The sequence below is a fragment of the Anarhichas minor genome, unplaced genomic scaffold (assembly GCF_050575085.1).
Source record: "Anarhichas minor isolate MPS153535 unplaced genomic scaffold, ASM5057508v1 ptg000040l, whole genome shotgun sequence".
In the NCBI taxonomy this organism is placed as follows: Eukaryota; Metazoa; Chordata; class Actinopteri; order Perciformes; family Anarhichadidae; genus Anarhichas; species Anarhichas minor.
The window spans coordinates 6,782,807-6,803,391 of record NW_027466486.1 but is presented as its reverse complement, the minus strand read 5'-3'; the positions used below and the strand labels follow the sequence as shown (position 1 = coordinate 6,803,391).

Below are 20,585 nucleotides of genomic sequence, written 5' to 3'. Positions count from 1 at the left end.
GTGGAAACTCCTGTCTGTTCAAAGGATCAAACGAATGGGATGCTCATGATGTATCACCCGTATTAATCAGTCTGCATGACTTTGTTTACCAAACTTGCTCGGGCTCAGAATAAGAAATCCTGGAGTTTCTCTGTTCCAAAATGTGGAAGATGCAGATCAACTGACAACACAAGCTGCGCTGATTCAAATGGCGCTCTGTTGGCAAATACTGCAAACTATTGATTGGACGGCATTCGTTGCTATGAAGTTGCTGGTTACACGACAACCCAAGAATCATCCGAGTAAGTCTCAGATAAAAAGGATTATCTGAAGGCAGGCGAAGAGTTCAAGGCTTTTATAAAAGCTACTTCTGACGTCTGGAGATACGAGACGAGCAACAACGTCAAGCTGTTCAGACAACAACAATAAGCAAGAATGAAACAAATACGAGACATAACACTTGTGTCACAAAAAAAGCATCGCAGTGTGATTTTATCATCGTAATATTTCCCAAACTTCTGTCTTTGTTGCAACAATGCAAAATGGTATATCAACCTCTGCATAAAAAGCTCTCATGTACCTAAAGCCATGGTCTGTTTTGAGGTCCTTGAAGTCTTATAATCAAACTTAAACTATTCTACATTATATATCAACATATGTGAAGTCTAGTCTACAATTTAGCGTCGCCTTAATTCTCTTTAAAGTGTAACTCCCGCTCTCCGCTCCTCAGCCCTGTACGCTACATATGTAGGTCGTCTCTGCCCAACCTACTTTCAGCTTCCTGGCTTTATGTAACAGTTCAGAGAAGCGTTACATAATCACAGGAGAGGAGGCCGGCCTGCCTCGTGTCTCCTCCTCATGCAGAAGAAGAGGCAGCACATGGAAAAACATAGCATTGTTTTGAACCCACCCAGACGGAAAAATAGCCTCAAATTAGATTAATGGATTTTTTGAGTGCAAGGCTATTAACTGGAGGGGCACTTGTGTGGGCAAGATTTATAAGAAAAGAATAAAGTTTGGATTTTCATTCAGGTGCTTTATCTTTTTGTTTTGTTTTGTTTCTAGAAGCGACGGATCGGAGGGGCCTGTCTGCACATTCAGGCCAAACAAGTGAGCCGTGGCTGATGTTACCCCGAGTAAAGATGAGTGTAGCTGGAGGAGAGGCTGCGTGTGCGTTAGGAGGAACACGTCCGTTTGCCAGAAAGGATGCATGACTGCTCTATTTGACTTCGATACTATTCATGATCAGAAAAAGCTAAACTAACAATACAGTACAATAGAGCACAACCTCTTGAATCTTGTAAATTCATCATCACTAAATGGAGAGTTAATGTGGAAAAATGAGTAATATCGCCATATTAGAGTAAAACAACAAGACACCGCAGGGATAGAATTACTGTTAAATTACTTATAAACTAATAACATCTTCAAAAGAGGTTTTGTTTTCGGTCCCATTTCCATCTCAGACATTGAAAACAGATTTTAATTCAATTTAATGGAACGTTTTTGTTTTTTTTCAAGATTTTGGCTCATACAGCAGCACTCACTTGAATTTTAAAAAAAATGACAGACACAGGTATTCAATTATTATATTTACGCATCACGCGATTAAACATTTCTAAACATTTACTATGATTACATTTGGTGGAAGTGGAGGTATGTGACTAAGTACACTGTCTCGAGTACTGTACTTAAGTAATTGTGCGTGACTGCGTTTCTTGCCATTTTGTAGTTTTACTACATTTTAAATGCAAATATTGTACTTTTTACTAGACTGCATTTATTTAACAGCTGTAGCTACTCTGTACTTTACACATTAAGACTTCAGATAAGAAAATGATTAGTTTCTAAAATATTAAACTACTCGACAATATAAAAAGTAACTAATGGTAGCTTCCCCCCCACACATTTTGACTGCAGGACTTATTCATGACAATAGAGCATGTTTACATTGTATACACAAATGTCTGTACAACATTTCACAGCAACTCATATACGATATTAGATATTTCAGTGTGGACCAAAGCTTTTGAAATGTTCATCTCCCACAAAAAGACACTCAGTGGCAGTAAGCCATTATACGGGCTGTAGATCATATACAGTATATTGTTGTCATAACATTTTCAATAACTCCACCACTGGAGTCATTGGAGTGTTAACTGTCACAAGCAAATATATGAATAACAAACGCCATCGATGACATTTGTCATCGTTTTTTTTTAAACGATTCGATTTGAATTGTTTGAATTTTACTAATCCACTTAACAGCAATGTATTATTATCTAACCATTTTATATCATAACTGTATATGTAAACTCTTATATAAAGCACACATAGTCAAATTTCATATACAAAACAATCAGACCTACTTATTAAACAGTGTGTGCACATAACTGTACTGTAGGGTTGTAACAGTATATCAAAGTATTGATTGATAATAATCATAGGACAGAATTTGAAAAGCTCACAGCTGATGTTCATTTAGTAGTTCATTTTAAATGCTATGGTGACGCTAGCATCTAAACTAACATGCTTCAGTCGTATAACGGGTCTCAATCCTTTAAAGATCATTGTAACTGATAATAATATAGGATAATAATAACAATAACAATAATAGGGTTCAGGTTTAAGGTTTAGGTTTTTAAATAAAGTTGTACTTTAGTTGTTTAGTTGTTTTTTTTATCAAATGTTTGAATTAATGTTAATTTTTGTTTGCTGGGTATTTCATGACTTGAATGAATCAATGAAGGCACGCAAGACATTAGCTGCCATCTCGCCCTGTAATCCAGTTTGGTTTTTACAGGCGGGCTAATTCTCTCCGTCCCTAGATTGGTGAACCCCACGTTGGGGTCAAAAAAGGTAATAAAAGCCCACTTGTTAGTCCAGCCAATAGTCAGTTTTACCATAATCTCTGACCTAGTTTCAAGGATTTGAACAAACTCAAGAGGTGTAATCAATGGTACAATCTTGTGAAACAGCAGATGGTGAGACAAGGAGGCCTGAAACGGTCTTAAAAACAATATTTGGAAGAGATATCATGTATGCTTGGAAGGGATCGGCAAAATGTAAACAAAGTCAGGAAGAGCGCAATGGTGGCTAAATAAAAAAACAAAAACAGGTACTGCTTATAAAACCACAACAGCGTGCTTTTTGAGTCTGTAAAACATATTTCCTGTTGAGATTATGAAGATTCAACATAAGACGACTGTTGTGTGACTACTTCTACTAGAGCTGACGTCCTTGCTGATATAACTGATCCATTCAAACGACCGGAAAAGATTGCTTTCAACCAGCAGCTGAGACCACGAGCCGCGCTGCTATTAGGCCAGCAGAAAGGCAGTAGGCTCCTGTAGCAGCTTTATTACAGAGGGAGATATAGACTAGTTCGCCTGACTATAAAGAATATTTTGGCATTCATCAGTAAAAGTAAATCATTACATTTCTAGTGCTGCACGGTCAGATTTCAGACTGACATTCCAAAAAGAAAGTTATTTCTTTTGTCAGTTTTTATCTTAAATATAATTCGAGAGAAAGAAGACAAGAAGAGGAGCAGCTCAAAAACTACCAGCTGAATATATTCATTTTTTTTGTAACTATGGAGCCTGTTTATCATGCCAGGAATTTGCCTTCATCAAAATGACGAAACACAAACCACAATCTGTTCTCATTAAACTCAGCTGACTCATTTCAGCCTGGTGAGTTTATCCAGTTTGGTCTCCCTTTCTAAAACACAGACTATGTATTTATTTGAATGAAAATATGAAAAATGTTTGCAAATGTTTTGCACGATGTTTGATTCATTTGCACATACCTTGAAGTGGTTACGTGCTCGTCTGACTAACCTATCGAGCTGTTGAGACACTAAAGACCCAAGTTCAGTTATCTTCCTTCATGCCACAGAGTAGGACTACATTAGCTTCTATCTTGGTGCTCACAGATTTAATACAAAGACATCCTACATTAACTTGTTGTTGTTCCTTTTCTCACCTCATTTTCCTCTCTCATGCCGTCTATGAGCTCCATCACCTTAACGAAGTGGTGGCAGCGGAGGGAATGATCAACGCCATGTGTAGGAAGCGCTTTGTGCTGCCAGTGTCTCCATTCCCACAAAGATAGGTCCCTGGACGGGGGTCCACTTTTGGAATCCTCCTCCTACGGGACATGAAATTACATCATGATGGTTAGTAAAATACGAACAATATATTCAGGCTTTTAACAGAAGACAGGAAAGTATAGCGAGGTTCTTGCACGTACTTAAACCTTGGGGTTAGGATTTAGCAGACCTGAAATCACAGCAAGCTGCCACCATTCACTGTCACAGACGGGAGCCATAAGATGCAGTGAAATGAATGGCTCCGATCAATATCAAAATGTGTAGATATCCATTAAAAATATCTAAATTTAGTTTTTCTACAAGACGTTATGGTCTGACTTAAATTTCACTACCTTCAATGTGCCTTAACTGTACATTTAAAGATGGCAGCACGCTGTGACGTCTTTCTCTACACTGCAAACGTGACAAAAAAGTTAGTCTTATTTCAAAATTTTATCATCTTCATTTAGATTGTCTTCTATTGTCCGGTACTTTTCAGACTTGCACAGGAAAGACAGAAACAAACAAAGACAGAAGAAAGAAAGAAACCTGAGGCGGCCGATCACTGGGCAGGGACAGGAAACGGGACTGTTTCAGGGTTGGATGAGCTTCATCGTCCTCCAGCCTCATGGTGGACGCCCACAGGGAATATTCAGTACTGCTCAGAAACCCATCCGACGTCGCACTGCGCTGCCGAACTACCACATTAGGCACAGACAAACTCAGAAATGTGCAGTTTCTCCAATCAAGGTTAGCTTTTCTTCTCCATCTCCATTTTGTATGAGCAGAATCTGCCCGTCTGATCACTCACTCAGGTTTTGAGGGTGGATGAGTGAGGCCCGGCCCTCAGAGTGGGACCGTCGACCCCTGACGGACCGCCTGCTGCTCTCCCGATGGTCAAACTGGCCACAGGTAATGTGCATCTTGTGCATGGTGGGGTTCACCCCCTCGGGCAGCATGCGGGGACTGTTGGGGTACATGTGGAAACGGCTTTTGTTGCCGATAATGGACTTGTCTACGCTGCGCTTGTTGGTCTGGCTCTGGTTGTATGTCTGAGGAACAAAAAGGTTCAAAGTTAAGAACTTTGTGGATATGCGTGTGGCTATGTGCGTTTGGTAGAACATATATAACTCGAGGGACCGCGGCTCATCTTGCTTTTATAGATGCAACTCAAACACTCACCCTCTCCTCGCGTCCCTCAGCCAGGATGACAACAATTCGTCCTTGCCGCTTGCGTCCAGTACGCCCCATGCGCTGCACCAGGCGGGTGGGACTCTTCTGCGCATCGAAGCAAACAATGAGGTCCACCTCTCCGATATCCAGCCCCTCCTCCCCGACACAGGTCGACACCAGCGTGTTGAAGCCTCCCTGGCGGAACCTGGACACCACCTACAACACAAGTGGGAAAAAAAAAGCTTTAAATAGTGAAAGCGTTTTAATCTTATGTTGTCATCCTAAACCCACGGGTATATACCCATCAGTATATAAAGTAAATGGAGTAGTTTGTTCTTGAGAATGTTACCACCATAATACATTTTTATATTTCTTAATTTAGCATATATGCTGCAGGTTACTGTAAATCTGCACTTGATGAATAAAAAGTCAGTCTACCTCCATTTGTTCCTTTTGTGTGAAGCCTTTGACTCCCTTCCCCGCTGAAGCTTGGCCCATGAAGGTCATGACTCTGATCAACGGAGCATGGTGGTTCAACATGTCTGCGATCTCCTGTACGCTCTCCCGGAACGATGAAAAGATCATCACACGCGTGCTCACTTCCTGAGGACCTGGACATTAATGAGACAGAAGAGAAACCGGCCCTTTAATAATGACTTCAGTCGCCATCAGTCGGTTTATTGTGCCCGTTTGATTCAGATGCAGCGAGACTTTGTTCTGCGATCCTTTGTATGTTAAGGGTAAACGTTATTTTTTGCATTTGCCGCCAAGTCTAGATTCACTGTTAACATCACACGATACAACTACAATGTTGAATCTTTACGGTAAGCAGCTTTAACACAGCGCCAGTGTCTTTCTCTTTGTATTTAGAACCCGAAGACATTTGTTTGATTTCAGTATATCACCATTATTGTCTGCCGAGCTCTCACTCCACCGTCTGAAGTGCTGCACCACCACCTCCTCCAGTTTCTCCAGTTTGGGGTGACTGTAAATGAATGGCTCATCTGGACCTAGAAGTATTAACCATAGCGGATATTAGTCAAATAGCTTTATCTCAAAGCACCTTGATAGCTGCACAAACCAAATTAAGAACTTCTCATCAAAATGCCTCATTGAATAAAGAAAGGCTCATGCATTTGACTGGGACGGTAAGAATGAGTTCTCAGGTACCAGCAGATGGCTTCACAAACATTGCTTCCATCTCATGGTAAAGGTCCAAAAAGATGGGGGTCCTCTGCAGCTCATTTCTGGCTCTGGGCATCTCTGAAACAAACAGGGCAATGTGAGCGCTCATATCAAACATCATTCACAGACATTTACACATTACCGAGAGTCGAATACACTGCAAGCCGTGGAAGTAATGTGACCGACCTCTGGATCCGTCCATGATTCCCTGGAAGTAAAAAAAGAGCGATCTGAGCCCCATCTGCATCAGCAGCTCGTAGCCGTGGTACAGGCTGATGCAAAAGGCAAAGTCGCCCTCCAGCCTTCCCTGCTGCGGACCCTAGAAAGCAGAGAGAGCACGTCAGTCCCTAAATTCATTTTGAAGAAGAATTTGATTTTAAAAAGTCTTTGAAAATAAATACCACAATATATCCTGCTTCTAATGTATTTCAAAATACATGAATGCATGATTGTCACTTGCAAATAAAGCACTGTATTCAGCTTAATTCTAAAATGGTATTTAAATCTTCTATAATAAATACTTTGATGCTTATCTGGAATATCTCAACTTGGGACAGAAAATCCATGAATGTTCATCCAACTACCAGACAATGGTCTAAAAGCTTTAAAAGAAAATACAGTACAAATCCAATAATCTAGATGGGTCATATTCATAAAGCTAGCCCTCACTGTGTGGTTGAATATTTTCTTTAGCCTTGGGCACATCTTTATGGAGCCCCTAAACTAGTACAAGTAACAATTAATACAACGAATAAAACTAATAATAAATAACTGGCTTCATTAATATCGTTAGTGAAATAATAAAAATAGTAAAAAAGACTGTAAATTAATATTACTGTTCCTTTAAATGATTTCTTCATATATGCATTTATATTTCTGACCTGTCTGATGACCCTTTTGATGACAGTTTGCCAGTAATTATGCAAGGCTGTGTATCATAAAATGTTAAACTGTGTACTCTAGCACATAGTATGTTTGCACAATCGCGCCCAAAGATTGATAGAGCAGCGTTCCGTGCCTTGATGCATGGTGGTGGGTTCTTGCGAAACTGATCCCTGGCGAGGATGATCTGGTATTTGGTGAGAGTCCGCAGGTCTTTGTGTGCCATGACCCGGTTCTGGAACAGACGAGACATGAATTTCTCCAGCACCTGGCAGGAAGAGTAACAAACACAACATACACAGGTCATCGATAATTGCACAGCACAGCCATTTCCTGTGCTAAGGGGGTAATGCATAAGACTGACACACACACGCACCTCGATTGGTAAACAGATTTATTTCACAGCGTGAATAGAGGTACTACTTCAACAAGAGACACATAATAACACTGAAATATGTTGGATTTGTTCCTTATCCTGCTTGTCAGATGGACATTTTAACAACATCTATTCATCCTCACGACCACAGATAATGGAAGGCTGAGTCATTACAATTTCAATTTCAGCCGTGTGGAACGGCTGCTCTAGAAACTGGAAAAAGCAGAGCAGGAAAAAAAAGTCTCTGAAAGAAGAAGTGGGCGGCCCTTTGAAATAAATTGGTCAACAAATATGGACAGATGAGATGCAATTTAGTTGTAATTATTTATAAATACTGATGATAAGATGTGCAAAGTAGGCCAAATGATATTAGTCAGCAGACATTCATACAAATCTCACATTTTTCACATTCAGTTTCATAATAATAATAGTTTTATAATGTTATAGGGCTAGACTTTAACATGTATACATATATTTTAAAATACAGTATATATAAAAATATGTATCTTAAAGGGATAGTTCAGATAGTGAGGTTGTACACTTCAAAGAAAAAAAAAAGACATAAAAACACATTCTAGAATTCATATGGTATTTAAAAACACCTTCACAGTCACCACTGGGATAGAACATATTTTATTTATTTATATATATATATATATATATATATATATATATATATATATATATATATATATATATATATATATATATATATATATATATATATATATATATTTCATATTAAAATGTTTCATATTAAAATGTTTAAAAACACCTTGATATGTACATTTTTTGAGGGTAATCATCGCAATCTACAAAATAAGAAAAAACATAAAACCTTCACTGCCACATGACATAAAAAGGAGAGCAAGAAATATTTTTAAAAATATATAAATCAAAGATATAGATAGAACGTGATGGATCATACGAGTACAAAGTATTTTACAGCCACTCCTCGATCTTCCCATGAACCAATAGAGGTAGAAGTAGCTGTGCTTACGATATCAATATATTATATGTTATATATTAACTGGACCGCCACACTGGAACAACAAGTAATACAGTAACACAGAACCTACTTTACCTGTTACTTGAAAAATATTTTTAATTAGGCTTTCCTCTTAAAGTGGAAACTGAGACGTCCACTTGTGTCATATCTGCTCAACGTCCGCCTGATTCTATAATGTGCATTATAGAGCTTATATGAACAAAAGCAAAGAGTTAAATTACAACCCTTAATTCCACTGACCTTTCAGAAAACATCAACAGCTATATCACTTAGACCTAAACATTCGTCCAGCCCATCTGGTCCGGATGGGGCTTCATCACATATGATACGGTTCCAACTCGATAACAGATCAATAAACGGCTGGTTGCTAAAGACGAGAACACATTTAACAAACCCTAATTCAAATAAAGGATGTCATTATTCAAAGTATTGCCACTTTTTTATTTGTTAAGTGGAGGGATGTGTAAAGAGTTTATTCACTTAAAAAGGTACATCAAGGATAATATATGTGGGACTGAAAAGAGGATTATCTTTATTTATCTTTATTAAATTCTTAAGTGAATGTATGCATGTATCACACACACACACACACACACACACACACACACAGAGCTCTCAATGAGGCAATGCGTAGGCAGCGGTCAGGTCCAGATTATGAGATCACTCAGCACCAGATTACTGAGGTACTGTTTTTGTCTGAGTGGAATGCGGACAAAGGGCACAAAGAAGAAAAACTGCTCAGCTACAATTTAATAACTGGTGTTTTTTGCATGTTTCCTGCACTCTGATTTGCTTAGTCCTGAGCAAGACACTGAACCCCTAACGGCTCCCCGGGCGCCTGTCATGGGCAGCCCACTGCTCCCTATATACAGGGATGGGTCAAATGAGACAAATTTCCCCCTTAACGGGATCCATATAGTATAATAAAATAAAAATAATTTTAAAAAATTACGGCGGCAGTCATGGCTGTCCTACGTACATGCAAAAACACACTCTAACACACACACCCTGCTGCCCTCTAACACTGGGTGTCCTGTTGTTAAGACATTCATCAAATCCTTTATAGTCTCGAGCCCGCAGCGTCACGTGCTCCGCCCTCATCCCCTGTAAACATCGCATTCACCTCAGGTTACGGCCGAGAGAAGTCACTCTGCTCCGCGCGAGCGAGAGAGGGAGTCGACTTCTTCTTCTTTTGGGGTTGTTGTTGTTGCTTTTTAAGCGACTATTAAGTGCGCGGACGAAAGGATATGTCTCGTTTAAGTCCGATGTAACATTGCGAATATGAATATGGCTTCATGTGTCGAGGAGAGCTTCGCAGTGCCTGGTTTGTTGACCAGAAAGTAACGACTGGACGAGCAACTCGCGGAGGTCCGAAGGAGGAAAAGACGGACACTTTAATTAACGAGCATTTGTTTTGATTTTTAGTCATATTTGTCCTCGGTAAGGTCGCTGCTAGTCTAACGAGCAGAGATGGACCGAGGTGGCTGCCAAATGAATGGCGGTGGTGGCGGCGGCGGCGGCGGAGGTGGTGACGGTGACGGTGACGGCGGCGGGCCCGACCAAAGCGGGATGATCACACTGGAGGACCTGGAGTCCTTCTCGGAAGACGGGATTTCAGACTCGGGCAACCCCGAAGAAGACGAGAAAACCATAGACGATGACCGGCTGCTGCAGTACTGGCAGGACGTAGCGAGGGGGCACCAGGTGGAGGTTTCTCAAGGTACAACATCAACACCTCACGAGACATACAACTCTGTTTGACGTTATCTTGATTAATGTTGTACTAGGTAATAATACCTAATACTAGGTCATAGTCTATTGTAGCCTCGGTATAAACGTAGGCGTGGTGAACAGACAAGTCAAAACAACAACTAAAGACATGTTGGGCTCAACTTCCTCAACCCATTGACCTAGTGTCCAGTGATGCACATCTATAGATAAACCAGTTCCACCCAGGACACCACCTTCCCCGTATAGTTAATGCATTATGCGAGGCCGACCACAGATGAGTAAGTTTCTTACAACTGCTTGCACGGTGACGGGTAGTGATTTAAATGGCCAAACTACAGCAATAATAACAACAACAACAAGTTGCATTTCCTCAAGTGTGATTGTTGGACCTCTAGAAGTTCTGTTGGGTCCCAGAAAAGGAGACGTCGGTCAATATCTCTGTCATTTTAGCAGCTAGAAGTCTGCAAAGTCAGAAAACACATTGCAGACTGACCCCCTTTTTCTATAAATAGTTGCGTAACTTAACTGCAAAAAGAAAAACACGTTTGTGTGTATTGTGATTTGCATGGATATCTGGAGATCTTATTAATGCACAGAAGTCAAGGGATCACAAGTACAGGGAGGTGTTAGGAATAAGCATTGAAATTGAGCGAGCGTTTTTTAAGTCAGCGTTTCACTCAGATGAAGTTATCAGACATGTAATAATAGCAATTACACGTTCCTCTTGTGGCTTTAAATATTCTATTGGGACAGTACAATCTCACAGGCAGTATATAAATACGACGGGGATATTGCTGTAGGAATATTTAATTCAACTTGACTTGTAAAGCCCAAATATCACGAATTTGTCAGAGGGCTTTACAGTCTGTACAACAGACGGCGTCCTCTATCCGTGGACCCACTCACCCCCGATAAAAAACCTTTAAAAATAAATATGGTCTAATACTAAAGCAGTAATAGTACGGGTAATAATATAGTAATACGAGAATGTGTTGCGTCTAGCAAGTTATAACCTCAATAGAAAATAAATGATAAAATAGAACAAATATATTATCTGTAATTTTGTGTTCAAAGTTTAAAAAATAAAAACATTTTTGCGGTTGTTGTTCCTCTCATGAAGTGAATGCTTTTATTGTGTAGGTAGTTCTAGCATACGTACTTACTGCAATATGGAGTTGCTGTAATTCGGCATTGTAAATTGACATTGTGTAATTGTTTTTTAAAATATATATATATATACACACACACACACATCTGTAGTTAAATGTTTATCCTTACCGTGTCCAGCTTTGTTTTTAGCTTTATATCCGTTTATGTACATTGAAAGCAAAGGAAAATGTGTACACGTACTTGGTCAATAATGTTGCACACGTGGAATCAGGACACACACACACACACACACACACACACACACACACACACACACACACACACACACACACACACACACACACACACACACACACACACACACACACACACACACACACACACACACACACACACACACACACACACACACACACACACACACACACACACACACACACACACACAAACTAAATCAAACATGCATGACAATATGTTGCTGCATCGATGGAATAAAATGTATTAAATAACATCATTTTGCATACTATTTGATGTAATTCTAGTAACGAATATAAAGATATAAAAATGCAAGTTTATCTTAATATGCTATACGTTCTCCCTGTGAGGGAGCTACGTAACATCCGCTTGGAAATTCTGTCGCACTAGACGGCAAAAGCTTAAAATATGTTAATCTTTGGACGGCAGTGCCACCTGTCATTACCGGTGTTCTCTGCCAGCCTCGCCTAATTTTAATGTTCTGCTTTCATCCACTAAAATGATATCTGTCATCTACCATTTGCATGATCCCATGTGATCTGACAATATAGCCTTATAGCATAGTAACTCAATGCGGTTACAGGGGTGTAAAAAAATAAACATTAAACTAAATGTAGTCGAATACTAACTCAGGTCAACACATCCTCACTCATGTGGCAGAGTTGTGGTTTGTGGGTCCATATATTCATGATCTATCAGCAGTTGACCTGCTTTGCAACGTCCAACAGACCAAGGTCGGACTACGGGAGTAGGGATTCCCCCTCTTAGTCGAATAGTCGACCAATCTTACAAAATCATACGAGTAGTAGTCGACGAAGAATGTCTTTGGTCGAAGACGGCCCTATAAGAGATTCAAGTTTATGAATTGAATTCTAATATTTTCTCTGGAAAATTGTTGACCAGTGTACTTCATAAGTACCTGAATTCAGGAGTAAAACTTTCAATACAAGTCCAGATGTTGTACTCACAACAACAGCAGGTTTTTCAACTCTGCTAATCACAGACCAGAAAAATGGACCCATTAACATTAGCTTAACTTTAAAAACATACTTTATCGTCCTTCACCTTTTGAGGGCACAAAACATTAACAAAGTGAACATCAAAGCTGTATTTTAGTTCAACCTGTGTATGGTTAATGCTTGTTGACCAATCATCACCAGTTTATTATGCTAGAAGTCATGAGCAGTTCATATTTTCCCCTCAACTTGTTGTTAAAATAACGGTTTAATGACTGAAAGGCAAAGAATTAAACAAGAAAATAGGAATATTTTGAGAGAAGCCTGAAGAAATGAATAACATTTTGTGAAGGAGATGTTTTTTGGGTGCCCACTTAGAATCCCGTGACACAGACTGGCACATTGTCATCCCGCTGCCCTCAGATTACAGCACTAATTGAAGACTGAAATCACTTAGTGGGGCTTTCTGACTCGGGGGGATTAGCTACCTGGCCTGCACTGGTGCTGAGGTTGTGGCTGCTAAATCCTGGATTACAATACTGCTGCTGAGGACACAGGTCAAGGCCGTCGCAAACTCCTTCGCTCTAATTGGAATGAAGTAAAGTGGGTCGATGTTGGAGCTCTGATCGGGTTTTTTAATTGGCTAACACTAGCTAATGCTACATATGCAACTGTAACTCCTCTGTAGCTACTAACTAGCTGTTTTCACAGTCGAAAAAACACCCCACCTATCAGAAAACACTCACCACCTCCTCACATCCACAGAACCAATCTGGCACTCGTGAGGAAAATGTGGGCGGGTAAAGACAAAGTTTACGAGCTGCGCAAGCGAGCGTTTCAATGACTTTGAAACCAGGAGTTGAGTTGGGTGGCTTTGGAGAGGATGTGGGTGAAACTCCAAATATGGATTGATGTTCAATCAAGCTCTCTGCCGGAAACAAAGACGGTATTATTCTCAATGGATGTTCACAAAGTCTCATTGCAAAGTGAAAGGAGGTCAAAGGAGCAGAAATCCTCAACTGAAAGGGCTTCTTCTAACTTGTAAACAAGGTGGAATGTATTGTTTATTGTTTTTAACTTCCCATAAGTGAACACCAAATGAAAAGTTAGGAACAAAGTCGACCTCGTCTTAGTCTCCCTTCATAGATATTGATGATAAATGCCTTAGCACACCCACGAAACTGATGAAAACAAGTAAGAGCGTGTTTCTGAGGTCTGTAGCCAACAATATGCGTTTTCACTGGAAGTACGTGTTAATAATACAGGCCAGTGAGTCAAGGCCTTCACATTTCAAGTGTTTGTGATGGCTAAATACACACACCCCAGGTTTCAACTGAAACTCAATAAACCGATCTAATGAGAAACCATAAAAAGGCCGTAGTCGTGACACATTTCAAATGTTGTACACAATTTCCTACTTGTACACACATGTTCAACTATCGTACGTTACATTGCACTTCATTACGCAACTCTTAACACATGAAAAGCCACAAACAGACTGCACTCTCGACACTATAGCGAGCAAGACGCTACCCCTGCTTCTTGATTGGATGCTGTTGTTGATGTACAGTATTTATGTCCACCTACAAAGATCAAACATGGGTGGGACGTGATTACAGCCCCGTATTGATTAAGAAGCACCGGTACAAGAACAAGTGTTCACCGTCCTGCGTCAACACCGAGCGGCTCTAGAGGTGCTGCCATAGAAACTGGCGACGAGTTTGCCGCTTGGCCGTGCGTCTGTGTGGATAAACACGCAGCGGGTTTGAAGTGTTTTCTTGTCCTCCTTTACTCTCTGGCCGGGTAATATTTACCACCTCAAACCTACGTGCTCATTATCCATCCACAGCCCTCCTACTCTGTGACACACACACACACACACACACACACACACACACACTTGTCAAAGGATTGATGCCCTAAATACCACAGACCCCTCTGACCCAGTTGTCCCTCATGATATTGATTGAATTGGCTTCACCTTGAGTGACTTGCATTTGACAGTTCAGCAATGGAACATAGCGGCATTATTTAATCTGACAACAGAGTGTGATGTGTCGAGGCTGTTAAAGTTTAAAGCAATGACGACTTAGTAGAGGAGTTGCTCCTGTGGTCCACTTGTAGCATTACGCAATATGGTCCACACTAACTTCAGCTTAAGCATGTGTGGCTCAATTACACCTGCAACAACAACACGTGTAATAACATGATTTATAGCAAGTTTAAATTCCTGTGGTTGGATAGAAGCTGTAACTTAACCGCGGTTCCATAAACTACTTTGATACATAAACTCCAAAGTTTTGGAGAATATTTCAAAAGCATTGGCTAACTGCTGTCGTTCCCTCTCTGTTAATGCCAGTCTGTATATCTGGCCCTGGGGCAGCTTTGCTCAGTGTTCTCTCCATCAGCTCCAATAAACGTTACTCTCTGCGACATCCTGGCACACTCGTCTGCCCATCTGGCTGCCTTTTTTCACAGAGACGACCGGCATGGCCTGCCAGTAGTCTAGATACGAGTTTATATGTCGACACTTATCAAAACAAAAAGGTTTCAAAGTGCCTGTGTACCGTCTGTACGTTGTGACAATACTTTATTTCTGTACCGCCGTTTAAACTGATCAAGTGTTCGTTTGTCTGTGTACAGAAATGGCGGAGCCCATCCAACAGCTAACCAGCAACAACCAAGGACGCAGCAACAGAGAAGTCATCCCGTTCACTCTCCTCGCACGCAAAGAGAAGGTATCTATCCGACTTTTACTACTTTGACCACGACACATACTGCACAGGTGTGGACGCACACCTTTCTAGACATTTTTATGGTCTATATAAAAAGAGAAAAGCTCACAGATTGGTTAGTGAGCATGGGTCAGATATTTATTTTTGACAGGCTGTGTCCCCCAACACAATAAGCCATTTAAACTCCTTAGGGGGCTGTATAAATAAAGAGGGCTAATTGGTTTAACTTGAGTTAATTAGTTCATTCAAAATTGGCTGGAGACTCCGGTTAAACAAAGGACAATCATGGCACCCTATTCTTAGAGCAGGTCTCCGTGCCGTGTGAAAGGACAGCATGTTGACGATCAAATACAAATATATACGTGCGAAACAAAAGCATCGTTTTCATCACTGATTCATCTATGTAGATAATTAGGAAAGTTCAGAGATTGGACGCTTTGCTGTAAGTGACAGACAGAGTATTTACTGACGGTCTGTAAAACACACTGATGCAGCTGATTAAACAGAATATGCATCAGTGACATTAACTCCCCTTAAAAGTAAAAAAGTTAATGTAAATGTTCAAATGGAGTTTAGTAAATGTGTGAGGGGGAAAAAAAAAGTCACACACAAATGTATTTTTTACACATTTCGTTGACGGCAAGTCCGAGCATTTGCCGGCATTCTCAATTCCATCATCCAGCTGTAATGTCATCTGTTACAGGACACAGTTTCATAAGCCTCGATTCAATTTAACGCAGTAATCACGAGTACCCACAGTCCTAACTTCGTCTTCACTAGTCTTTGCTGGTCTTTGCTGTTTCAGTGTGGGGAGCTGCTGTGGGAGAAGCGGCAATACGAGAAGGGCCACTGGGCTTGTGTAACAATGCACGAGGAGACGTACGAACAGAGCATCTGCTATGGTTTCATGAAGCTAATGAGATATATCTGCCAGCAGAACTCCTTGGGTAAGTACAGCAGCAAGCAACCATTAAAAAAAAAAATACAAAAGGTTCTGACCTTTTGAAATTCAGTCTTTGTCTTCATTGTCATTGGTTGATGATAATCCCCACGCCAGCCTGACCATTTCCTCTACACCTCTAGGTGACTACCTGGGCATGACGTTGCCCATCGTCACAGTGGTGCGCACAGACGAGAACCATTCTGTGATCTCCCACAACGTCACTGTGGCGTATTGCCTTCCCGTTGAGCATCAGGCCCAGCCCCCGCAACCTCACGACAATGAGATCGTCATAGAGATCTGGCCCGCCACTACTGTATACACAAGGTCCGTAGAGAACGAAATACAAAATTACACTTTTGCTATTCCTAAATCAGCTCCCTCTTCTTGTTGGCACTGGTGGCAAACAACGATTGATGATGTAATGAAATGTGATGCCTCGTGCTCATGCGCCACTCCCTCCTTCTTTCAGGTCCTTTACTGGTCCCACCAATGAAGTGACCATCGTTAATCAGATCAACGCCCTGGCCGAGCTGCTGGACTCCCCCGGTCTGAGCGCCAATGACTCGTTCATTGTGGCCGGCTACACCAACCCCGCTCACAACAACCGTCAGAATGAGATCTGGTTCCTGGAGCGGACCTGACCGACGACAAGATAGAGCGCCATCTTATCTGTGACCCTTGAGCCTCATAAAGACTGCCATAACACTGCCTCAGCCTCAGGTGCAACTCGATCTTTACTCATCTCCTCTACCTGAAAAGACCACCAGCCCCCCCCCCCCCCCCCCCCCATGGCACACTATAGAGCAGTTTGGGGCCTGAAATAAACTCAGCCCTTACTCCACCCTCAGTGAAATCTCATTAATTTAGATAGATCCTCCTTTCAACCCCACAATGAAGACACAATGAGTAGGATTTTGTCGGTCGCAGTTTGTAAACAACGTTTAAGAGTTGGCCCCTCCTCCTCAGCTCAACAAGGGTCACGATGCTCACTAGTGGGTGACAGCAGACCCCAGATTCACCTCTCCACTTGGCGTTTCACATCGCTTTATTTAAAATACAGGCATAGGGCTGGGACACCGCCACACACTTCTAGAGGGTCATAAGTGATGATTGAGAGGGATTATTTTCATACGAGTCTTGTTTTTAAATCCTACTCGTTGTGCCTTTTATTTTGCAACATGGCATTTTAACTCCTGCTCGTACATTGCGATGGCTAAAAAGAACCTTTCCTAAACACAGTGCCCTCTAGTCAACAGTTGAAATAGTTGTAACTCTTCGCACTCTTGTGAACACGGATTACTGTCAGAAGAATGCAGCCGCCTTATCGTGCTCCCTCTCTGTTTGTTGCACAGCTTCTATGTCTCGGCATGTGGGGTGAAGGTCAATGCACACAAAAAAAAAAGAGTTTCTCTTTCACACTCTAGCGTGCCGGCGGTGATTTCAACTCACTATCGATCCGCCGTTTCTTTATCTCTGGACTAAATGATTTCACAACAGCTTACAATGGGGGTGCCAGTCACATGTTTCATCAGTTAGTGCAATATTTACCAGATGACCACCGATCATCAGTTATTACAGTTGCTGGGCCACAGACCCGATCTGAGGGTTCGGTCAGCCGTGGTTGTGGTGGGTTTCGGAAGGGGGATCCGATAAGACGACATCCAGGTGGCTTCAACCGTGAATCAGCTCGACACGACAGGTGACACCAATTCAGAAAACAAACACATTATGAACATAACATGCTCGCGCGCGTTTGTGCAGGAACGTAGAGCTGCAGGGAGGGTGAACACAAGAGGACTCACTTCTACAAACCAAACTCACTGATACATTACAGCTGAATGACAATCAAGAAGTAACTATATGTATCCTTCTCTCTTCAGAAAGAGATAATGCATTCCTCATTGCAAATCTATTCACACGTATAGGAATAGTTACTCATGTAGCGCTTTCTCACGCTGTTTCTACTTGCTACTCAGTGTCGGTGTTTCGTGATTAAGCCACGGACCGCTGCGGTACTGCTCGGTCTGGCACGTGCCGGATCCACACTGCATTCCAGTTGGCAGCGGTTAATGCACCATAACGTAGTTCAACTTTATTCGACTGTCTTATTATTATTATTTAAATGTGGTTAACAGCAGAGAAGCTCTCGTCAAAACGAGCGTCGCTTTGTTATTTTCTTCTCGGCAAACCGGTTAGAACTGGATTTTTTTCGCGCGGTCACAAAATTCGGCTGCACGCCGACCCTGTGTGGATGACGACATTCACGTTGCGTGGGCCAACGCGGACCCTCGCTTAATAAAATATGAATTGGCCTTTATTAATTCACGGTTGAATTGCAAACACCATTACTGCTGAGTAGAGACAAAGATATAGAGCGCAGAGGATATCTTTACTGTGATTATAATCTTCTTTTTGTTCAATATAAGCTCGATTCTGCTTTAGTACAAACTGTTTTTAGTGGTCCATCACCAATCTGAGGAGAGTCTACGAAGTCAGAAAGAAAGATATAGATATAGATATATATATATATATATATATATATATATATATATATATATATATATATATATATATATATATATATATATATATATATATATATATATATATATATATATATATATATATATATATATATATATATATATATATATATATATATATATATATATATGTTTATCGTCACTGTACTTTTAAATTAAAACAAACTAATGCAATTCAACACAAACAAAATGATACACATTAAACCAGCTACGCAGAGAGTTCACCTCGATATAGGAATGTTAATGCTTTAAATTTATATTGAAGTGTGAGGAAGTTGGTTTCATCTTATTTAGTTCACATACACTTGTTAAACAGTTAATAAAGTTAGCATTGGGTTGGAAAGGTTGCCCAGTGGTTGACGTCAAGACATCCAAAGAATTTATTTTGCATTAAATGATTGTATAGTTGATATGATACTCTCGGACAACTGTAGTATAAAGTGAACACTTGCAAAGCCATGCTATAGGTGGGTTGGTTTTCCCTTTGGTTATATGGGAACATCAAGTGTGACTTTTTCCTTTCTCTATGCTTATTGTTTTAGTGTTTCAAGTGCAAAAGCGAGAACTACTGTGGTTTTCTTTGTTCAATAAAAACGTGCTTGTCTCCCATCTTTTGAAACGTACAGCGATGCTGAGTTTTATTGGTCTCTTATACACAGTCTGCATGATTCTGGGAGTATTACTGATATAGATAGTAAGCCAAATGGTACAGAGGAGCTCATCATCTGCTTTAGGAAACAGAATCTGAATTATCGGGAAAGAGATAAAGTTAAAATCTCTTCATGGTGAATTAAATCCCCACAGTTTTTGATATTTGGGATATAAATGTAGTTAATTCATATTCTTACTTTAGCAACAACCGAGCTGCTTTGTATGATTTTTTTTTTTTTAAACATGTCCGCTTTCACACTGATACATACATACCAACCAACAAGTACTATATACTGTGTACTACAGAATATCCCTTCAGGGTATTGCTTCCTTTTTATGGACTCAAATGTAGAAAACAAAAGGGGTCACACCCGACTTTGTTCTCCCACATATACCATAACGCATTCCACAAGAACAACTGGTGCTCCGTTACTGAAGCACAGTGACATGATGAGTTCTCACACTATGGCAAACCAGAGTGCAGCCTCTTGCACAATACATTACTCTGTATGTAGTATCTGACAGTTTGCAGGTGAGGCAAAGGTTTCAGATAATATTCTAATATGAAAACAGACATTTCTTTTCTTTTTAAAGTACAAATTGCTCTTCATAAACTTCAGCGCATTTGTTTTAAGTAAAGAACAGAAATTATTTTATGCTTAAGCTCTAGATCACACCATCGACGTCCATTACAACACAACAAGAATGCCACAAGCGAGGGAAACGCATACAGCTGAGCCCCAAAAAGCTGTCTGCATGACTGGTTCATTTTTCTGATTGGCTCAACAATCATTAAGTTCTGCCTGAATGACCGCGGTGATGCTCATTTTACACCCGAGTGCAGCGTTCTCTCTATTCTGCGTACTGTCCGGTCAAATCACGGGAGTGCAGAGTGAAATGGAGGTTAATGAGCAGGTTGCAGACGGCATCCGGTCAGGGGGAGTAATATAATGAGACGGTCAAA

At 40.7% G+C, this 20,585-nt stretch overlaps 2 protein-coding genes across 3 annotated transcripts in view; one reads left to right on the top strand and one right to left on the bottom strand.

The window, feature by feature from the left end:
- Positions 1-20,585, bottom strand: part of fancm (FA complementation group M) — a 31,650-nt gene that overhangs the window by 8,134 nt on the left and 2,931 nt on the right. The window contains exons 1-10 of one of the 2 annotated variants that reach the window (XM_076108728.1): positions 17,976-18,880; positions 7,449-7,580; positions 6,617-6,749; positions 6,416-6,508; positions 6,151-6,255; positions 5,684-5,856; positions 5,255-5,461; positions 4,884-5,124; positions 4,622-4,770; positions 3,967-4,131 (exon numbers count right to left, since the gene is read on the bottom strand). In XM_076108728.1, coding sequence (XP_075964843.1) covers positions 3,967-4,131; positions 4,622-4,770; positions 4,884-5,124; positions 5,255-5,461; positions 5,684-5,856; positions 6,151-6,255; positions 6,416-6,508; positions 6,617-6,749; positions 7,449-7,580; positions 17,976-17,993 — 1,416 coding nt within the window. In that variant the 5' untranslated portion in view covers positions 17,994-18,880. Of the gene's footprint in view, positions 1-3,966; positions 4,132-4,621; positions 4,771-4,883; positions 5,125-5,254; positions 5,462-5,683; positions 5,857-6,150; positions 6,256-6,415; positions 6,509-6,616; positions 6,750-7,448; positions 7,581-17,975; positions 18,881-20,585 lie in introns of those variants that run through there. The other variant, XM_076108727.1, reaches the window with a different exon arrangement.
- soul3 (heme-binding protein soul3) lies at positions 9,826-18,931 on the top strand. The gene is made up of 5 exons (XM_076108734.1): positions 9,826-10,417; positions 15,393-15,487; positions 16,290-16,431; positions 16,568-16,751; positions 16,897-18,931. Exons 1-5 carry the CDS (start codon positions 10,168-10,170, stop codon positions 17,066-17,068), a joined length of 843 nt encoding a protein of 280 aa, XP_075964849.1. The 5' UTR covers positions 9,826-10,167; the 3' UTR covers positions 17,069-18,931.